Source organism: Gopherus flavomarginatus, chromosome 18 (genome assembly GCF_025201925.1).
Source record: "Gopherus flavomarginatus isolate rGopFla2 chromosome 18, rGopFla2.mat.asm, whole genome shotgun sequence".
NCBI classification, from domain to species: Eukaryota; Metazoa; Chordata; order Testudines; family Testudinidae; genus Gopherus; species Gopherus flavomarginatus.
In genome coordinates, this window is record NC_066634.1 from 1,743,364 (window position 1) to 1,759,185 (window position 15,822).

A 15,822-nucleotide genomic window follows, 5' to 3' on the forward strand; every position below is an offset into this window, starting at 1 on the left:
TAGAGAGGGGTCAGAGAAGAGCTGCGAGAGCGAGTAAAGGATTAGAAACGGGGCCTGACCATGAGAGACACCGGGAATTCAGTCCCTCTGGCTTGAGTCCTTCTGATAAGTGCCTGGGTGCGGAGCAGGAATGAGTTGATAAGGGCTCTCCAGCCTGGCAGAGACATCTAACGTGGCTCCAAGGGCTGGGAGCTGAAGCTGGACAAATGCCTACTGGAAATGTGGCATAAAGTTGAATGAAGGGTTGGAACGGCTTCCCGAGGGCTGGGATGGATTCGCCGCCACTGGCAACGTTCAGATCCAGCTGGGAAGTTTTTCGAAAAGCTCGGCTCTAGCTCCATGGGGAATGAGTTCTCGGGCCCAGCTGATACAGGAGGTCACAATTGTCCCTTCTGGCCCTGAAATCGACGAATTTCCATGTAGATGGAAAACCTCCTGCGTGTGTAGGGTAGCAGGGGAGGCAGTGCAAAGGGACCCGAGTTTCCATGTCTGTCCTTTAGGATCCAACCTGATCCTGAGAGAGTCGAGTCACTTCCTGACCCAAGCCTGAGCCCATGGCCAGGAGGGGGAGAGCCTGAGCCCAAGAGGGTCTGGCTGTTTTCCCGCCCGACCTGGAGCCAAGTACAGGGCTTTCCTGGAAAGTAGCGACCAGTCATAGAGCAAGCGCCGTTTCAGACTGTCAGGCTGTGTCCAGGGGCTCTCGCAGCCACTGGGCCCCGCTGCCCCCGCCTCATGATCTGAGGCTGCATTTCCAAATGAACGGGTGGAATTAGATCCCAGCAGTGAGGCTGTAGCTCCTGGATGCCCTGTCGCAGACCAGGTTTGGAACAATGTTAAAAGTGATTCCCTGGTGTTCTCACAACGAAGCCTCAGGCGTTCACTGCTCCGATCCCTTTGTCCCTTAATCCAATAAGGCTCCTTTCTAGCCTGCTCCGGGGCAGCCGTGGCCTTTAATCCCTGTACTTTTCACAGCTGTTGAATGGCAGAAGTGGGCTGGCCAGGGTGGCTATTGAGCAGGCAGAGCAGAGAGGGAACAGCTGGTTAACACAGACAAACTGCCTGCTGGTGTCATTGCCTGTTGAGAGGAAAAGGCTTGAGGTGATCTCCCGGGGTGTCCCAGTCGCTGGGAGTGGCTCCCGGTCGACCGGTGTGTGCAAGCCGAGAGCTTGGCTCTGGCCTGTGACAGAGAGGGTCTGGTCTGCCTACACACAGCCAGCCACGGGATATCAGTGTACACACAGAGACGGAGAGGATACGGGCTACCCCCCGTCCCCGAGACAGAGCAGATATGGGCTATGCACCCCCCCCCCCACCGAGACAGAGCAGATACGGGCTACACCCATACACACCCACACACACACACAGACAGAGCAGCTACGGGCTACACCCACACACACACAGAGACAGAGCAGCTACGGGCTACACGCCCCCCCCCCAACAGAGACAGAGCAGCTACGGGCTACACCTCCCTCACACACACAGACAGAGCAGCTGCGGGCTACACCCCCACACGCAGAGACAGAGCAGCTACGGGCTACACCCCCTCACACACACAGACAGAGCAGCTGCGGGCTACACCCACACACACAGAGACAGAGCAGATACGGGCTACAGCCCCCTGCACACACACAGACAGAGCAGATACGGGCTCCACACACACACACAGACAGCAGATATGGGCTACACAGACACACAGACAGATGCACATAACGGACAGGGGCTGCAGGTACACAGCCACGACGGATATGGGCTGCGTACACACACAGATGCACCAACATACACAGAGGATAAGGGCTGCATGTACACACACATGCCTGCACACACACAAGAACGTAAGAACGGCCAGCCTGGGTCAGACCAAAGGTCCAGCTAGCCCAGTGTCCCGTCTTCTGACAGTGACCAGTGCCAGGCACCCCAGAGGGAATGAACAGAACAGGGCAATTATCAAATGATCCATCCTGTGTTTAGTCCAGCTTCTGGCACTCAGCGGTTTAGGGACACCTAGAGCATGGAGTGGAGGCTAAGGCCACCTTGGCTAGTAGCCATTGGTGGACCTCCCTTCCATGAACGAGCCTAATTCTTTTTTGAACTTTTTTTGAAGTTGGACTTTTGGCCTTCACAACACTCCCCGGCAGCAAGTTCCCCAGGCTGACTGTGTGTTGGGTGAAGAAGTTCTTACTTCTGTTTGTTTTAAACCTGCTGCCTGTTCATTTCATTGGGTGACCCCTGGTCCTCGTGTGATGTGAAGGAGAAAATTCCATTTCTTTATTCACTTTCTCCTGCCATTTTTTCATGATTTTGTGCGTGCGCGCGGGTGTGCAGACCATAACCTCTGAGAGTGAATTTCCAAATGGAGAGAACTCAACACAGCTGCTGAGGTCGAACCGCATCACAAATGTTGTCCAGAAGACCCCTGATTTGTCACGGCCATTAAGTCAGAATTAGCAACGCCAACACACACCCTGTTTTGTTTTAAAAGTATCCTTTGATCTCATGAAAAGACTTGGTCACAGTCTAGACATACATCACTGGGAAAAGAAATTTGACAGGGAGCCCTTCAGCGCAGCTTACAAAGGTCCACCCAAGTCCGGTGGCTGGAAGTTGCAGCTAAACAAATCAGGCTAGAAATAAGGCGTGTGTTTTAATGGGGTGGCGGGGGGGAGGGGGGAGATGAATAATTGGAACAGCTAACCGAGGGCTGTGGGGGATTTGCCGTTCTTGGACATTTGAAAATCAAGCTGAGCAGATCTTTTAGGAAAAAATCCCCTAGTCCAACCGGGAATGAATTCAGGGAAGTCCTGTGGCCTGCCTAGAGGGCAGACTAGATGCTATGAATCTATTTTATGACCCTAAAACTGTTGCCTAAAAAGCTTAACCCTGGTTGTGATTTTCTAGGCACTTTACATGTAGGTAGACGTGGTCCTCTTGCCTTAAAGAGCCGAGTTCATCGCCTACGGTGGCAAAAACCTATTCTCCAAAGCCTTGTCTGCACTAAAAAGCTGTAACGTTTTCACTCTCCCAGGCTAGCTAGTCCCATAACTCTACCAGTATAACTGCCTACGCGTTAGGGCTTCTACTGGTACAGGGATATCGGTACCCCTCGCCCACACAGCTGCACTGATAAACTTTCCAGGGTAGAAGAAACTCAACATAGGGTTTCATAGATTCATAGACCCAAAGGGACAGATGACTAGAGCCCTAGGCCAGAGGGACCACTGTGGTCTCACCTGGATAACACAGCCTCTAGAACTGCCCCCAAATAACCCCTTTTTCAAAAACAAAATCCCATCTTGATTTAATAATTGCTGGTGCTGGAGACTCCACTACCACCCTGGGCAATCTCCTTCCAGTGTGGATCCCACGAGGCTAAATATTTACGTCATCTTCCCAGTCTGAATTTGTCTAGCTTCAGCTCCCAGCCATCAAAGTGTCTTAGATCTTTGCCTGGCGGAGTGAAGAGCCCAGTTGAAATGTGTTCCCCACGTAGCCTCGCCGCGGCTGACTCAGATAGATCGAGCTCCTGGTGCCAAACGTCTGAATACCTTTGCGGCTCTGCGCCGAGGTGCGGCTGCAATGTGACAGCTAACCAGGGATTCAACTGTGACTGTGGGGAGTAACAAGAGTGAATCTGTTTTGTTCCCCTTGTTCCAGGACAGGAAGCTAACCAAAGCCGAACAGCAACGGTTTAAGGAAGAAGCAGAGATGCTAAAAGGCCTACAGCATCCGAACATCGTCCGGTTTTACGATTCCTGGGAGTCCACGGTGAAGGGGAAGAAATGCATCGTGTTGGTCACCGAGCTGATGACGTCTGGCACCTTAAAGACGTAAGTCTGTCTGTCCCCTCCCCCTGCCCCGTCAGACATGCTGCAGGCACGCTGAGTTGGAATATGGTTGCCCCTTGGTCTTGTGTTCTGCGCAGGGGTAAAGAAAACTGTCACAGTCACTTTCTCCGAACCATTCAGGATTTTACAGACCTCTGTCATATCTCCCTCAGTCGCCTCTTCTCTAACTGGAAAGTCCCAGTCTTTGTATCTCTCCTTATATGGCAGCTGTTCCACGCCCCAAATCCCTTTTGTTGCCCTTGTCTGGACCCTTTCTAATTCTAATCTGTTGTTTCTGAGATGGGGCGGCCAGAAGTGCACAGTGTTCCAGGTGTGGCCGTGCCGTGGATGTATCTAGTGGCGTTATGACATCTCTGGTTTATTCTCCAGCCCTTTCCTCAGGGGTCCTACCGTTCTGTTAGCTACGTTGGCTGCCGCTGCACATGGAGTGGATGTTCTCAGAGAACTAGCCACAGTGACGCCAAGATCTCTTTCGTGAGCGGCAACAGCCGATTTAGACCCCTTAATTTTTATGTATGGTTGGGATGGTTTTTTCTGTTGCTTACCGACATTGAAAATTTCATCTGCCATGAGTCTTACTTCAGTCTGGTCTTTTAAAACCCTGCCGGCATTCTGGCCTGGTCTACACTGCAGAGTTAGACCTAAGCAAGGCAGCTTACGTCGGCCTAACTCCGTAAGCGTCTACACTAAAATTTCATTCCCGCTGACATAACTTGCCCGTGAGCGGCGTAGTCAAGGTTGATGGAGTTAGGTTGACGCGGGGTCAATGTAAACGCTGTATTGCGTATGTCAACTGTTGCCGGCTTTCAGGAGCCATCCCGCGATGCCCCACAAAAACAGTTGGATCGAGACAAGCGCTCTGGTGAGGACGCACACCGCCAACACGAGGAGCGCAGTGTTGACACACACAAGTGATGTAATTTATTGCCACGGCTCTAGGTCGACATGAGTTAGGTCGACTTAATTTTGTGGTGTGTAGACATGGCCTCGGTGTCCTTTGGTGTCAGCCTTCCTGAGCCAGAGTCGGCAGCGTCGATGGTTTTAGCATTGTCCCTTAATGACTCTGAAGTGTAGACAGTGAGCGAGCTGACACCTGCTTGCAGAGAGACCCCCCTAGGGAGTCAAACCCAGGTACCCAATGGTTATTACCAGCTTGCTGATAATCCAATGGTTATTACCAGCTTGCTAGTCCAGGCATGGGATCGGGGTTTTGGTTTGGGAAGGGTTGACGCGTTGGAGTTGGCGTAAAGGAAGGGCTTTGTCTTGGCACACAGGTGGGTTTTCCCAGTGTCTCGCATAGTGAGGCCTGTAGCTCCTTTCCTAGACCGATAGCAGGTATTAACTCACTGACTTGTCTCAGCAGGCTGCTAGGCATTCTGTGGGCACCCCCCTACGTTGGTAAAGCCTCTCCTCCTTTCTGATCAGTCCATGGTTCTCCCGCTGCCCAGGTACTTAAAGCGATTCAAAGTCATGAAGCCGAAGGTCCTGAGGAGCTGGTGCCGACAGATCTTGAAAGGGTTGCAGTTCCTCCACACCCGGACCCCACCCATCATCCATCGGGACTTGAAATGCGACAACATCTTTATCACGGGCCCCACGGGTTCGGTGAAAATCGGTGACCTGGGCCTGGCCACCTTGATGCGCACGTCGTTCGCCAAGAGCGTCATCGGTACGTCAACAGCACAGTCCCTGCTCAAGCCCGGGGTGACCTGGCCTGGGGGGGTGAATAATTTCCCTATTCCCTGCCTCAGTTTCCCCTTCTATAAAATGGGGATAACCACACTGACCTCCTTTCTAAATCGCTATCTGTGTGGCGGATGTTCTTTGTTCCTAGATGTATGCATCTACTGTTAGCCGTATTAAAGCAGCCTGATGGCATTCAACTGCCACAAACCCCGCAGTGTATCCCCCCACGTCACATCCGATCTCAGGTGTCCTTTTCCGAATCGTCTCGAATTACTTAGCGACCTTTCTGGCTGTTCTCCTCCGCTCACGTGCAGCATGCCAAAATAAAATCCTCACGTTATCACTGCAAATTGCAGCAACAGGCCTGTGTTCTTGCAACCAAGTTTGGTTGGGCCGGGCTTTGAACTTGCAGCGTCTGTGGCACTCAGCTAGTTCAAAGCTTAGCTTGTGTATGTCTCTGCATGCTGTGTAGAGAGACCCTCCGAAGCTATCAGCAAGGCGGTATCTTGACTTATTCATTGCACCTCTTTTGTTTCTGCTGATGGGGAGCTGGAATTCAAGAAGAGCGGTGTCCAGGAGGAGTTTGATGCGTGGGATGCGATGCGGCGGCTTGTCTTGCCTGAGTAAAGGCTTGCGGATCAGAGAAGCTTTTGAAAGACATCCCTCTTTCCCTCCGCAGGCACCCCCGAGTTCATGGCCCCGGAGATGTATGAAGAGCATTATGACGAGTCGGTGGACGTTTATGCTTTTGGAATGTGCATGCTGGAAATGGCTACTTCCGAGTACCCCTACTCCGAGTGCCAGAACGCCGCCCAGATCTATCGCAAAGTCACCAGCGTAGGTGTAAATTTAACTTCCTCGTTAGCAGAAACTTGTACATTGGCCGATTAGGGCGGGTAAGCCTATTACTCGGCACTAGCCTCGCTGTGCAAACCGGAGGCTAAAAGTAGTCTTTTTGGAGCCGCCGGCTGAGCGGTGCCCTTTCCGCATTGATCTGGGGGCACAACGCGCCACTTGCTTCTGAAATTGCGCACGGAGTGTAACGTGCTGGGCTCGGTTTCACTCTGTGAAAGCTGAGCAGCATCTTTCTCTCAAACTAAGCGCCCCAAACACTAGTCATTGGGAAATCTTGACCCACAGAGAAGAGTATGTGGAAAAAATGGGGACCCTGATTGTAGTTGGTGTGTGTAGGAGGGATGCCTGGCATCTCAATCAGGGGCCTGTGCAGCTCCCAGTGAAACAGGCCCCAATCTTGGTCTGGGGGAAGGAGGGGCGGATTGGTGCAGTGTCCGGCACAACAGGGACCCTGGACCTAGGCAGGCTGTGCAACACCCAGAATGATAATCCCTGTCTGTCTGTCTGTCTCTCTCGCGCACACACGCTTCACGCCTCTCCTTAATATGCATTAAAAGGCAGAAGGATGCTAACGTGACTCTATGTTAGAAAGAGTTTTATCAAAGTTGCTCTTCTAGAACTGGGGAGTGGAAGCTGCCAATTCTTCCAGTGCATTCTGAAGCCCTGTTTGCTGAACCTGTCCAGAGCAGGAGAAAATGACATCAGTGCACAAACAGACTCAGTTAATTCTCAGCAAAGTCACACGTAATTATTGTGACAGAGGTGGAAAGACTGGCGAGGGTGCTTGAAAGGATGAGTCAAATAGATTAGAATGGATTTGGCCTCAGTTCCACATTATATAAAGTTCAGACATTCTGCTTAATGTTTTAAAGTAGAGGCTGGAAGTTTCAGAGTGGGATAAGGGAGTTAACAGAAGGGGCTGTCTGGATCCTACCCTCTGTGTGACGCAGCCCAGACTGGGCGACCATAATGGTCTCTTCTGGCTTTAAATGGCTGGCAGAGATCTCCCCCTGGCTGACACTAATTTATAATGCATCTTCGAATCAGAGAAATGTCGGCCTGGAAGAGATCTTGAGAAGTCGTCAAGTCCAGCCCCCTGTGCTGAGTTGGGACCAAGTGAAGCTAGACCATGCCTGAGGGGGTTTGTCCAGCCTGCCTTAAAACTGTCCAGCAGCACCTTTCCAGATCTGACCTACCCTTAGAACGAGAGAGTTTCCTAATATCTAACTTTGGTCGTTGTCCGCTTTATAACAGCCCTTAAAAGATCTGAAGACTGGCATCAGGTCCCCCCGAGCCATCTGTTCTCAAGACTAAACACGTCTAATTTTTGTAACTGTTCCTCATAGGTCGAGTTTTCTAAATCTTCGTTCAGTTTTGTTGCTATCCTCTGGCCCGTCTCCAGGTTGTCCAGGTCTTTCCTGAGGAGCGGCACCCGGAACCCCACACAGTTCTCCAGCTCGGGCCCAGCAGGGCCACTTCTTGTTAATAGCCCAGACCCTTTTCAGCCAGTCAGTCCCTATCTCATAGGTGTGCATTTGATTTTTCCTTCCTCAGGGACATTTTCTGCCCTTGTCTTTAGTGAATTCTCCAATTGGTCCTGATTTGTTTTGAATTCTAATCCTGACCTCCAAAGGGCCAGCAACTCCCCCAGCCTGATGTCATCCGTAGGTTTTATGAACACACTCGCCACTCTGTTATCCATGTTATTAATGATGGTATTGAGTAGTCCTGGCCCTGGGCCTGAACCCACTAGATACGTCCTGCAGTTTGGGAATAGCTGGGAAGTTCAAGAGGACTGCGAAAGTGCTGCTGTCATGCTGATCTTCCACAAGAACCAGTGGGGTGACCTGGGTAACATTAGCCTGGCGTCAGTCTCTCATACGGGATTCAGTCGATAAAGAGTGAAAGGATTGGAATAGAATTAGCGCCGGGACCCATGGTTTTATGGACAGTGGGGCTTGCCAAAGAAAGCTGGTTTTATTCCTGATGAGATTTATAAGGTTGGTCGATTGAGGTAGCAGCACAGATATAATAGACCTTTGATTTCCTCTATGGAATAGCAGTAGTTGGAGCCTGTCACGGAGTCCCTGGGCGATGCTCTGGAACTGCTCCCCACCAAGCCAGGCAGGACTTTGGGGAGCCTTCTCTCCCTTGGAGCAGACTCTTTCAGGGCAAGAAACTCACACGGCTTGGGTCTCTCCTTGGAGGATTCAGCATCTTCTGCCCCTCCATGCGCTTCCCCCAGCGAGTCCGCTCAGGCGGGGTCCTGGGGAAGCCAGAGGGTCCTGCACCCCAATGTTGCAGTCAGACGTGACTCTCAGCCAGCCAGTAACACAGTTTATTCGATGACAGGAACAGGGTCTAAAACAGAGCTTATAGATACAGCGAACCGGACCCCTCGGCCGGGTCCATTCTGGGGGGCAGTGAGCCAGACCCCCACCTCTGCCCTCACTCCTCGTCCCCAGCCAGCTCCAGACTGAAACCCCCTCCAGCACCTCCTCCTCTGCTCGGCCCCTTTCCCAGGCCAGGAGGTCTCCTGATCCCTTTGTCTCCCACATCTTTAGCATCCCCTTGCAGGGGGGGAAGGGCCTGGCCATTAGTTGCTAGGTGACAGAGGGTCGGCCAGGAACTGAGCCCCCCTGCCCCCAGTATTCAGAGAAAACATTAAGAACATTCCCAGTTCGTCACATAGCCACACTTTAACGGTACCAGTACAGTGATTGTATTATAGCTCGTTATTAAACACCCATTCGGGGACTCACGGCAGGAGTAACTGGATGAAATTCTACAGCCTGTGCTGTACAGAAGGGCAGGCTAGACCAGTGGTCCCCAACCTTTTAGTCTGGAGGGCTCCAGACGTAGGACCGTGGTGGCGGTCGAACATCCGCCGAAATGCCGCTGAATTTTGTCAGCATTTCAGCGGTGACGCCTCTCATTGACGTCGCTTGTCGGTGGCAAGGGCGTCATCGAGAGGCATTGCTGCTGAAATGCCGCCAAATTTTGGTAGCATTTTGGCGGATTCTCAACCGCCGGTCAGGACATGGGCGCATTTAGATGGCACCGCGTTGGGGACCACTGGGCTAGACTATCTGATGCCAGGCTGGGAGATGGGTCTGTCACAGTCTACAGGAGAGGTGATTTTACCTGAGACCGACACGAGGACGATACATACAGTTGCAGTGCCTGTTGAGAAATTGGAGAGGGTGCAGAAAACCATTGGAGGGCTGGGAAAAATGCTTTGCAAGCAGAGAGGGAGGGAGAGCTTAGCTCGTCAAGGGGAAGAGTGCCAGGGGACTCGATTACTGTGTGAGCGCGTGGGGAGACGAGCCTGGGTATGAAAGGGTTCTTCGAGCTAGCGGAGAACAAGACCCAAGGGGCTGTGACTGAGCTGAAGCCAGACAGGTTCCAACTGCAAGTGGTGCATGTTTTACCAGTGAGGAACAAACGGCAAAGGAGTCGCTTGCAAGAACAAAAGTTACGAGCGGGCTCTTCAGTCTGGCAGAGAAAGGTCTAACCCGATCCAGGGGATCTAGGAAACTTCTGGGTGCAGAGGCAGACCCTTTGGCAGTGGATCATGGAAGCCCTGCTCCCAGCTCACTGGCTCAAAGGAAGGGCTGGTGCCGCTTGGCGCACCATAACAATTCCCTTCTCTTCCAGGGCATTAAACCCGCCAGTTTCAACAAGGTGACCGACCCGGAGGTGAAAGAGATCATCGAGGGATGCATCCGGCAGAACAAATCCGAAAGGTGCGTCCCCCTGTGAGCCACCGGCCCAGAGATCCCCAGCACAGGCGCTGATGGGGTGGCATTGGCCACGGCCTCCGAGTCCGATTCGGGAAGTCCCCAGGACTCGAGTGCAGGCTTGAAGCAAAGCGTGTGCTCGTGTGCTTTCCTGAGTCAGCGGCTGAGCAGCTGCCGTACTGTGCGTGGGGGGGCCAAGTTAAAAAGGAAAAGCTGTGGGATCTCCTGACTACAATGGCAGTGCTGTGTAGAGATGAATTGGGACGTCTGGATTCTATTACCTGCCCCGGGTGTGGGAAGTGCAGTGGTTAGAGCAGGCTGGGGGGCTGGGAGCCAGGACTCCTGGGTTCTCTCCCTGGCTCTGGCAGGGGAGTAGGGGCTGGTGGGTTAGAGCAGTGGGGTCTGGAAGCCAGGATACCTGGGTCCTATTCCTGGCTCTGCTGGTGATTTGCTGTGTGACCTCGAGGCAGATCATCGAGTGCTCTGGCTCCAGTTCAGCAAAGCATCTGAGGCCACACTCAGATACACCTGCCCCCCTGCCCCCCCAGTTGGCTGAGTGGTTCCGTGCTTTACCCAGGCTGGAAATGATGTGGTTGAGATGGTCACCGACCAGGTTGTCAATATCCTTTTGGCGATGGGCCCCTAATCCCTCCACCTCTCCCCACCAGGTTGTCCATCAAAGACCTTTTGAACCACGCCTTCTTTGCGGAGGACACGGGGCTGCGGGTGGAGCTGGCGGAGGACGACGACGGGCTGAGCTCTGCTCTGGCCTTGAGGCTGTGGGTGGAAGACCCCAAGAAGCTGAAGGGGAAGCACAAGGACAACGAAGCCATCGAGTTCAGTTTCAACCTGGAGTCGGACGTCCCCGAGGAAGTGGCGTGTGAGATGGTGAGCGCTTCGCACGGGCTCCTCTCTCCCTCCGGCTGTGTGGGAGCTCGTCGGGGCAGGGGCTGTGTCTTGCTGTGAGTCTGTGCAGTGCCCAGTGTGACAGGAGCCCCAGTGTCAGTTTCCCCTCCTACCCTTCACACTGGAAGTTCTTCGGGGCAGGGGCTGTCTCTCACTGTTCGCATAGCCGGGCTAGCGGGGATCCAGCCGCTCTTGAGTACATGTAAATAACTCAGAAGGCCTGGAAGCATTACCATTGTTGTGCTCTGCTTGTATTATCCATGACAAAGTCGTGTCTCCTAGGCGACTCCGGGGGGGATGGAGATCTAGCCGGGCTTGTGTCATCAGGGATGTGTAGGAAACCCGACTGGTTGAGAAGTGGGAACCTTTTTTTATTTATTTTTTTAAATTCAGACTGTTCAAAACTTTATTAACATTTCTCTAACGCCGACACCGGTGATTGCTGCTGTCTCTGGCTATGTCTGCTGAGGCAAAGCACCCTGGGGATTGGGTTGGAACGTTAGAGAAACTCTCTTGTGAAGCCACAAGCAGTCGACGCGCTTACCCAGTGGCTGTCTGCATGGAGTCCTGGTGGGCCATGCTGGGTCTCACTGGGGAGCGACCCCTACGTCTTTGCCTCTCCAAGAGATGCAGAGCATCAAAGGGTTGGGTATCCATATACCCAGCACTGGGATTTGGCTTTTATCACCCTCCTGGTGAATCCCAGTTCAGGAGAATCAGGAACACAAAGGTGCATAGACGGCTTGTCGATGCAATATCTACTAATATCCCCTACCGCCTGGTACTCGGGGATCGATTCAGACTTCCACTCCTCTAACGCCTTGCATCTGTCACAGGTATAATGTGATGTGAATTTAAACCCACTCAGGGCTTGCCTACGCCGCAGTGAGTATCAAAGCTAGCTCAGGTGTGCGGCAATCACACTTTGCGACTGCGGCCAAGACATACGCTTAGTTAAACTGAAACAGGAGAATCCACCCAGAAGGCTGCGCCAGCTACAGACTGGGTGTGGGTTTTTTTGGGTCACTTGGAAAGCGGTTTAAACTCAGCCAGAATAAGAGCGCTTTCCCTTAACCAACTGGCTGAATGTGTGTCGACAAGGCCTCTGTTAAAGATGGCTTTGCCAACTCCAAATGTTCTGAAATTATAAATTAGGTCTCACCCCAAAGTTGTGAGATGTGACTTGAAAAATCTCTCTTAAAATGTGGGGTCTTGATATTTGTTTTCTAGCTTTTGAGCCTTTAGAACGTCCCTTTTGCAAGATTTGCTCCTCAGTCCCGAGGGCTAGCAAGATTTTCTTGTGAGAAGAAAGGTGACATTCTCCCCCAAATCACATGACTCTGGCAGCTGGGATTTTATGAAGAAACATCGAGGTGAAATCCTGGTTCCGTCAGGGGTCCCATATCATGAGAGTCACCAGTGCCTCTTACCTGAGGATGGGGAGAGTAGTTGAGCCACATCTCTGAGCCCTCCAAGGAGTTCTCCAGTAAAAGGGTGGGGAGCGAAGAGCCATGTGTTTTGGTTAACAAGCTGAGAGAGTCTTTCACGGGGTATCCAGAGAGCAGGCGCGATTCCTCGTCTTTCCCATCTTGATCCCCCTTCTGCAGGTGAAATCCGGATTCTTCCACGAAAGCGACTCCAAGGCTGTGGCCAAGTCCATCCGGGACCGCGTGGCCCTGATCAAGAAGACCCGAGAGCGACGGCAAGCCAGCTGCCTGGAGGAACAGAGGGAAGCGCAGTGCAAGGCAGCCGGCGGGGCCCTGCCGCCCCAGGGCATCTCGCTGACCGGCCCAGCCCAGCTGGCGGGTGCCGAGTGGGAGGAGACAGAGGTGGACCAGCACGTCCGGCAGCAGCTGCTGCAGCAGCCTCAGCACCAGTCTTCCTTGGCAGGCACGTGGAGCGACAGGGGTAGCTAGTCAATTTCACCAGCCCCCTTTAGTCTCCTCAGGAGAGACCAAAACATCTGCCACTCGCCTGCTCCAGAAGAGAATTGTTTAGCTGAGACGTGCCCCGATGATCCCATCCTGCGGAGGGACCCCACGTCCTGCCTCCCCCCTCCCGCAACTGGCCACCCTGCACCTGGGAGCCAGACCTGCCAACTGGGCAGCTGCAAAGAGCCCCCCCACCCCTCAGTCTGGTGTCCCATCTCCAGCTGAGGCCCATCCCCGATGCTTTGGGGGAAGGTAGAAAACCACCCTTGGAATACAGCTGCCTCCCCCTTTGAGCCATCGCAGGTTGTGCTGGGGCCGCGTTCATGCTACAGGGCCGCATTGGTTTAGGGGTAACCCTGGCCCAAGGTAGAGAAGCAGGGGCTTCGGACTCAGAAGGGCCTTTGGGGTGATCTGTTGTCCCAGGTGGGGCTAACTCCCGGCCCAGACTCTGGCGTCACGACGGCAATAACAAGGCAGAAGGCGTGTCAGGGTCTCTTCCCACCTCCTGATGAGGGCGCACTCCACGCCCCCCTACGCTGTGACTTGGCCCCCACGCCGCTGCGGTCCCGCCCCCTCCTCAGGGTGGCAGGAAGGTGTTTTGGAGGGGCGGGGCTTGGGGCAGTTGGTGTCTCTTGGAGTCCCCGCAGACTGGTGATAATTGCCCTGGGTTTTCTGAGCAGCCATCATTGACTGTCATGCCGACCTCGCTGAGCAGCCTTAGATGTGAGTCTGTAGGCAGTGCGGCCTAGTGGATAGTGCACTGCCTGGGGGCCCAGGATAGTCGGCTTCTAGTCCCTGTCAGTCTCCATGGCACGGCTTCCCTGCTCCATAAAGCACTTGGAGACACGCACTGGACAGGAACCTGGTGGTGTTGGCGAGGATGTAGGTCTGGACAGGGACCTTTGGTTCCCATGTCCTCTCCCGCCCTGTTTGCACCTGCTAGGACAGGACACGCCTGCCCATGCTCTGAGTGACTGACAGGCCTCTCCTGCTTCCCCATACAGCTGAGAGCCTGTCAGAGAAGAGTGCCGGGTTGGTGATTCTGTCGGAGGCCCCCAGACAGCACAGCCTGGCCTACTCGGAGCAGGTGATGAGTGGCACCCTGCAGCCCTCCATCCTCCCACCGGCGGAAGCCGGCCTTCAGGGACATCGGTACCCGTCGCAGCCACTGATGGGATGCTACCAGCAGATTCCTGGGGTAAGGCACCGCCTCGGATCACCAGCCGTCGTGCTAGGGTCAGTGACAGCAAGGGTGTCCTTAGCCACGTGCACTGCGTAAGGCCACAGAACGGTGTCTCCAGTGCCCTCAAAACCCTGCCGATCTGACCTGGGGGAAATCTCCTCCATACCCTGAATCTGCTGACCTTGAGCAAGGCCCACAGGCCAGGCCGTTAAAGGTACATCTACCCAGCCCGCTGCAGCGAATCCCAGAGCAAGGATTGGCAGACTCGGGCTGGTGCTGCGTCGTGACAGAGATCGCAGTGTAGACGATCCTGCTTGGGCTCTGAGACCCACTCACTTTGCTGGGTTTCGGAGCCTGAGAGGGAACGTCTACACTGCAGTTCTCTGCGCTGGCTCACTGGGACTCAGGCTCTGACCCACCCTCCTAGCAGGGTCCTAGGATTCGGCTCCCGAGTCGTGAGGGGCCACGAGGCGGGAATGTAGGGGTCAGAGTTGGGGGTGTTGGGGATCAGAGTTGGGGGGGTTTGGGGAGTGGGTCAGAGTTGGGGGCATCGCAGGGGGCAGGGTTGGAGGTTAACCGTTAGCTTTAGTGCGGCTTGTTACTAAATCGCCTCCATTGAGTTCAGAACCACACTGTGTCCTGGGGGGCAGGGCGTCAGGGACTCCAAACCCAGGCTCTGAGCCAGGGCTGAGCTCCAGCCCCGCTTCCATCCACACAAAAATCAGTCTGGCTTGGGTCAGCGAATGCTCAGGGCCCAGGCCAAGTGGGGTGGGTCAGGCCCTGAGCCCGGCCGTGACCCGGATCCAAGCCCTGTCCTTCGGCCGTGTGAACGCAGCTCAGGTCTGCGTAGCGCATTCACTCAGCTGCGAGACACCGATCCAGCACTTGTAAACCTGGGCTCAAAGAGGAGCCAAGCATCTAAAGAGACCCAGCTAGGAGGGTGCAGCAGATCTGAGCTAGGGAGAGAACGGGGGAGCCCGGAGGTGCTTTGTCATTAACAAGCTTCTTTATTCGTCACCATCATTAATTAAGCAGGTGCAGCAGCAGAACCTGTGCCACCCGCAGATCTTACCCCCAGCTCTACCCACCCACAGCTTAGCTCCGCCGGCAGCGTCCCAGCCCCAGGCCTCGCCTGGCACGGTCCCGCAGCTCACGCAGATAATGGTACGTCTGTTGTGCTGCGTGTGGCGCGGCTGACGCACGAGGGGTGGCTGTTGAGCGGGATCCTTGGCAGGCGGGGAAAGCACTGAACAGGGCTGTGTGACCTCAGGGCTGGCTTGATGAACGGCAGGGCCCGATTTGAATACCCGGCGGCAGTCTGGGGCTTCGGCGGCACAGGGTCTGCTCTGGGGCTTCCACGGCACCAAAAGACCCCCCGGCTGCCGAAATGCCGCCAAAGATGTGGAGCCCTCGTAGGCGCGGGGCCTGATTCCGGGGAATCGGCTTAAAGCCAGCCTTTGTGACCTGCAGGGTCAAGTCCTTCCTGGTTTAGGGACTTGAATCTGGGATCCCACATTCTAGGTGATTCCTAAGCATGGGGCTGCTGGCTCTTCTGGGGTGGGACTCTGCCTGGCGCCAAGGGACCTTCCCCTCGCAAAGTTTGAGTTTCCCTGAATCTGGCAAAGTTTGTGGGGAAATTCCTGATTGGCCCCAATTGCCTTTAAAGTCAGAAGAGGGAC

At 54.2% G+C, this 15,822-nt stretch overlaps 1 protein-coding gene across 1 annotated transcript in view; it reads left to right on the plus strand.

Annotated features, from left to right (window-relative positions):
- The window catches only part of LOC127036469 (serine/threonine-protein kinase WNK3-like), a 59,672-nt gene that overhangs the window by 23,732 nt on the left and 20,118 nt on the right, over nt 1–15,822 (plus strand). Inside the window, exons 4-11 of the mRNA XM_050927418.1 lie at nt 3,652–3,824; nt 5,291–5,511; nt 6,208–6,365; nt 10,041–10,129; nt 10,792–11,011; nt 12,637–12,919; nt 13,965–14,158; nt 15,176–15,307. Of these exons, the coding sequence (XP_050783375.1) occupies nt 3,652–3,824; nt 5,291–5,511; nt 6,208–6,365; nt 10,041–10,129; nt 10,792–11,011; nt 12,637–12,919; nt 13,965–14,158; nt 15,176–15,307 (1,470 nt within the window). The remainder of the gene's footprint in view (nt 1–3,651; nt 3,825–5,290; nt 5,512–6,207; nt 6,366–10,040; nt 10,130–10,791; nt 11,012–12,636; nt 12,920–13,964; nt 14,159–15,175; nt 15,308–15,822) is intronic.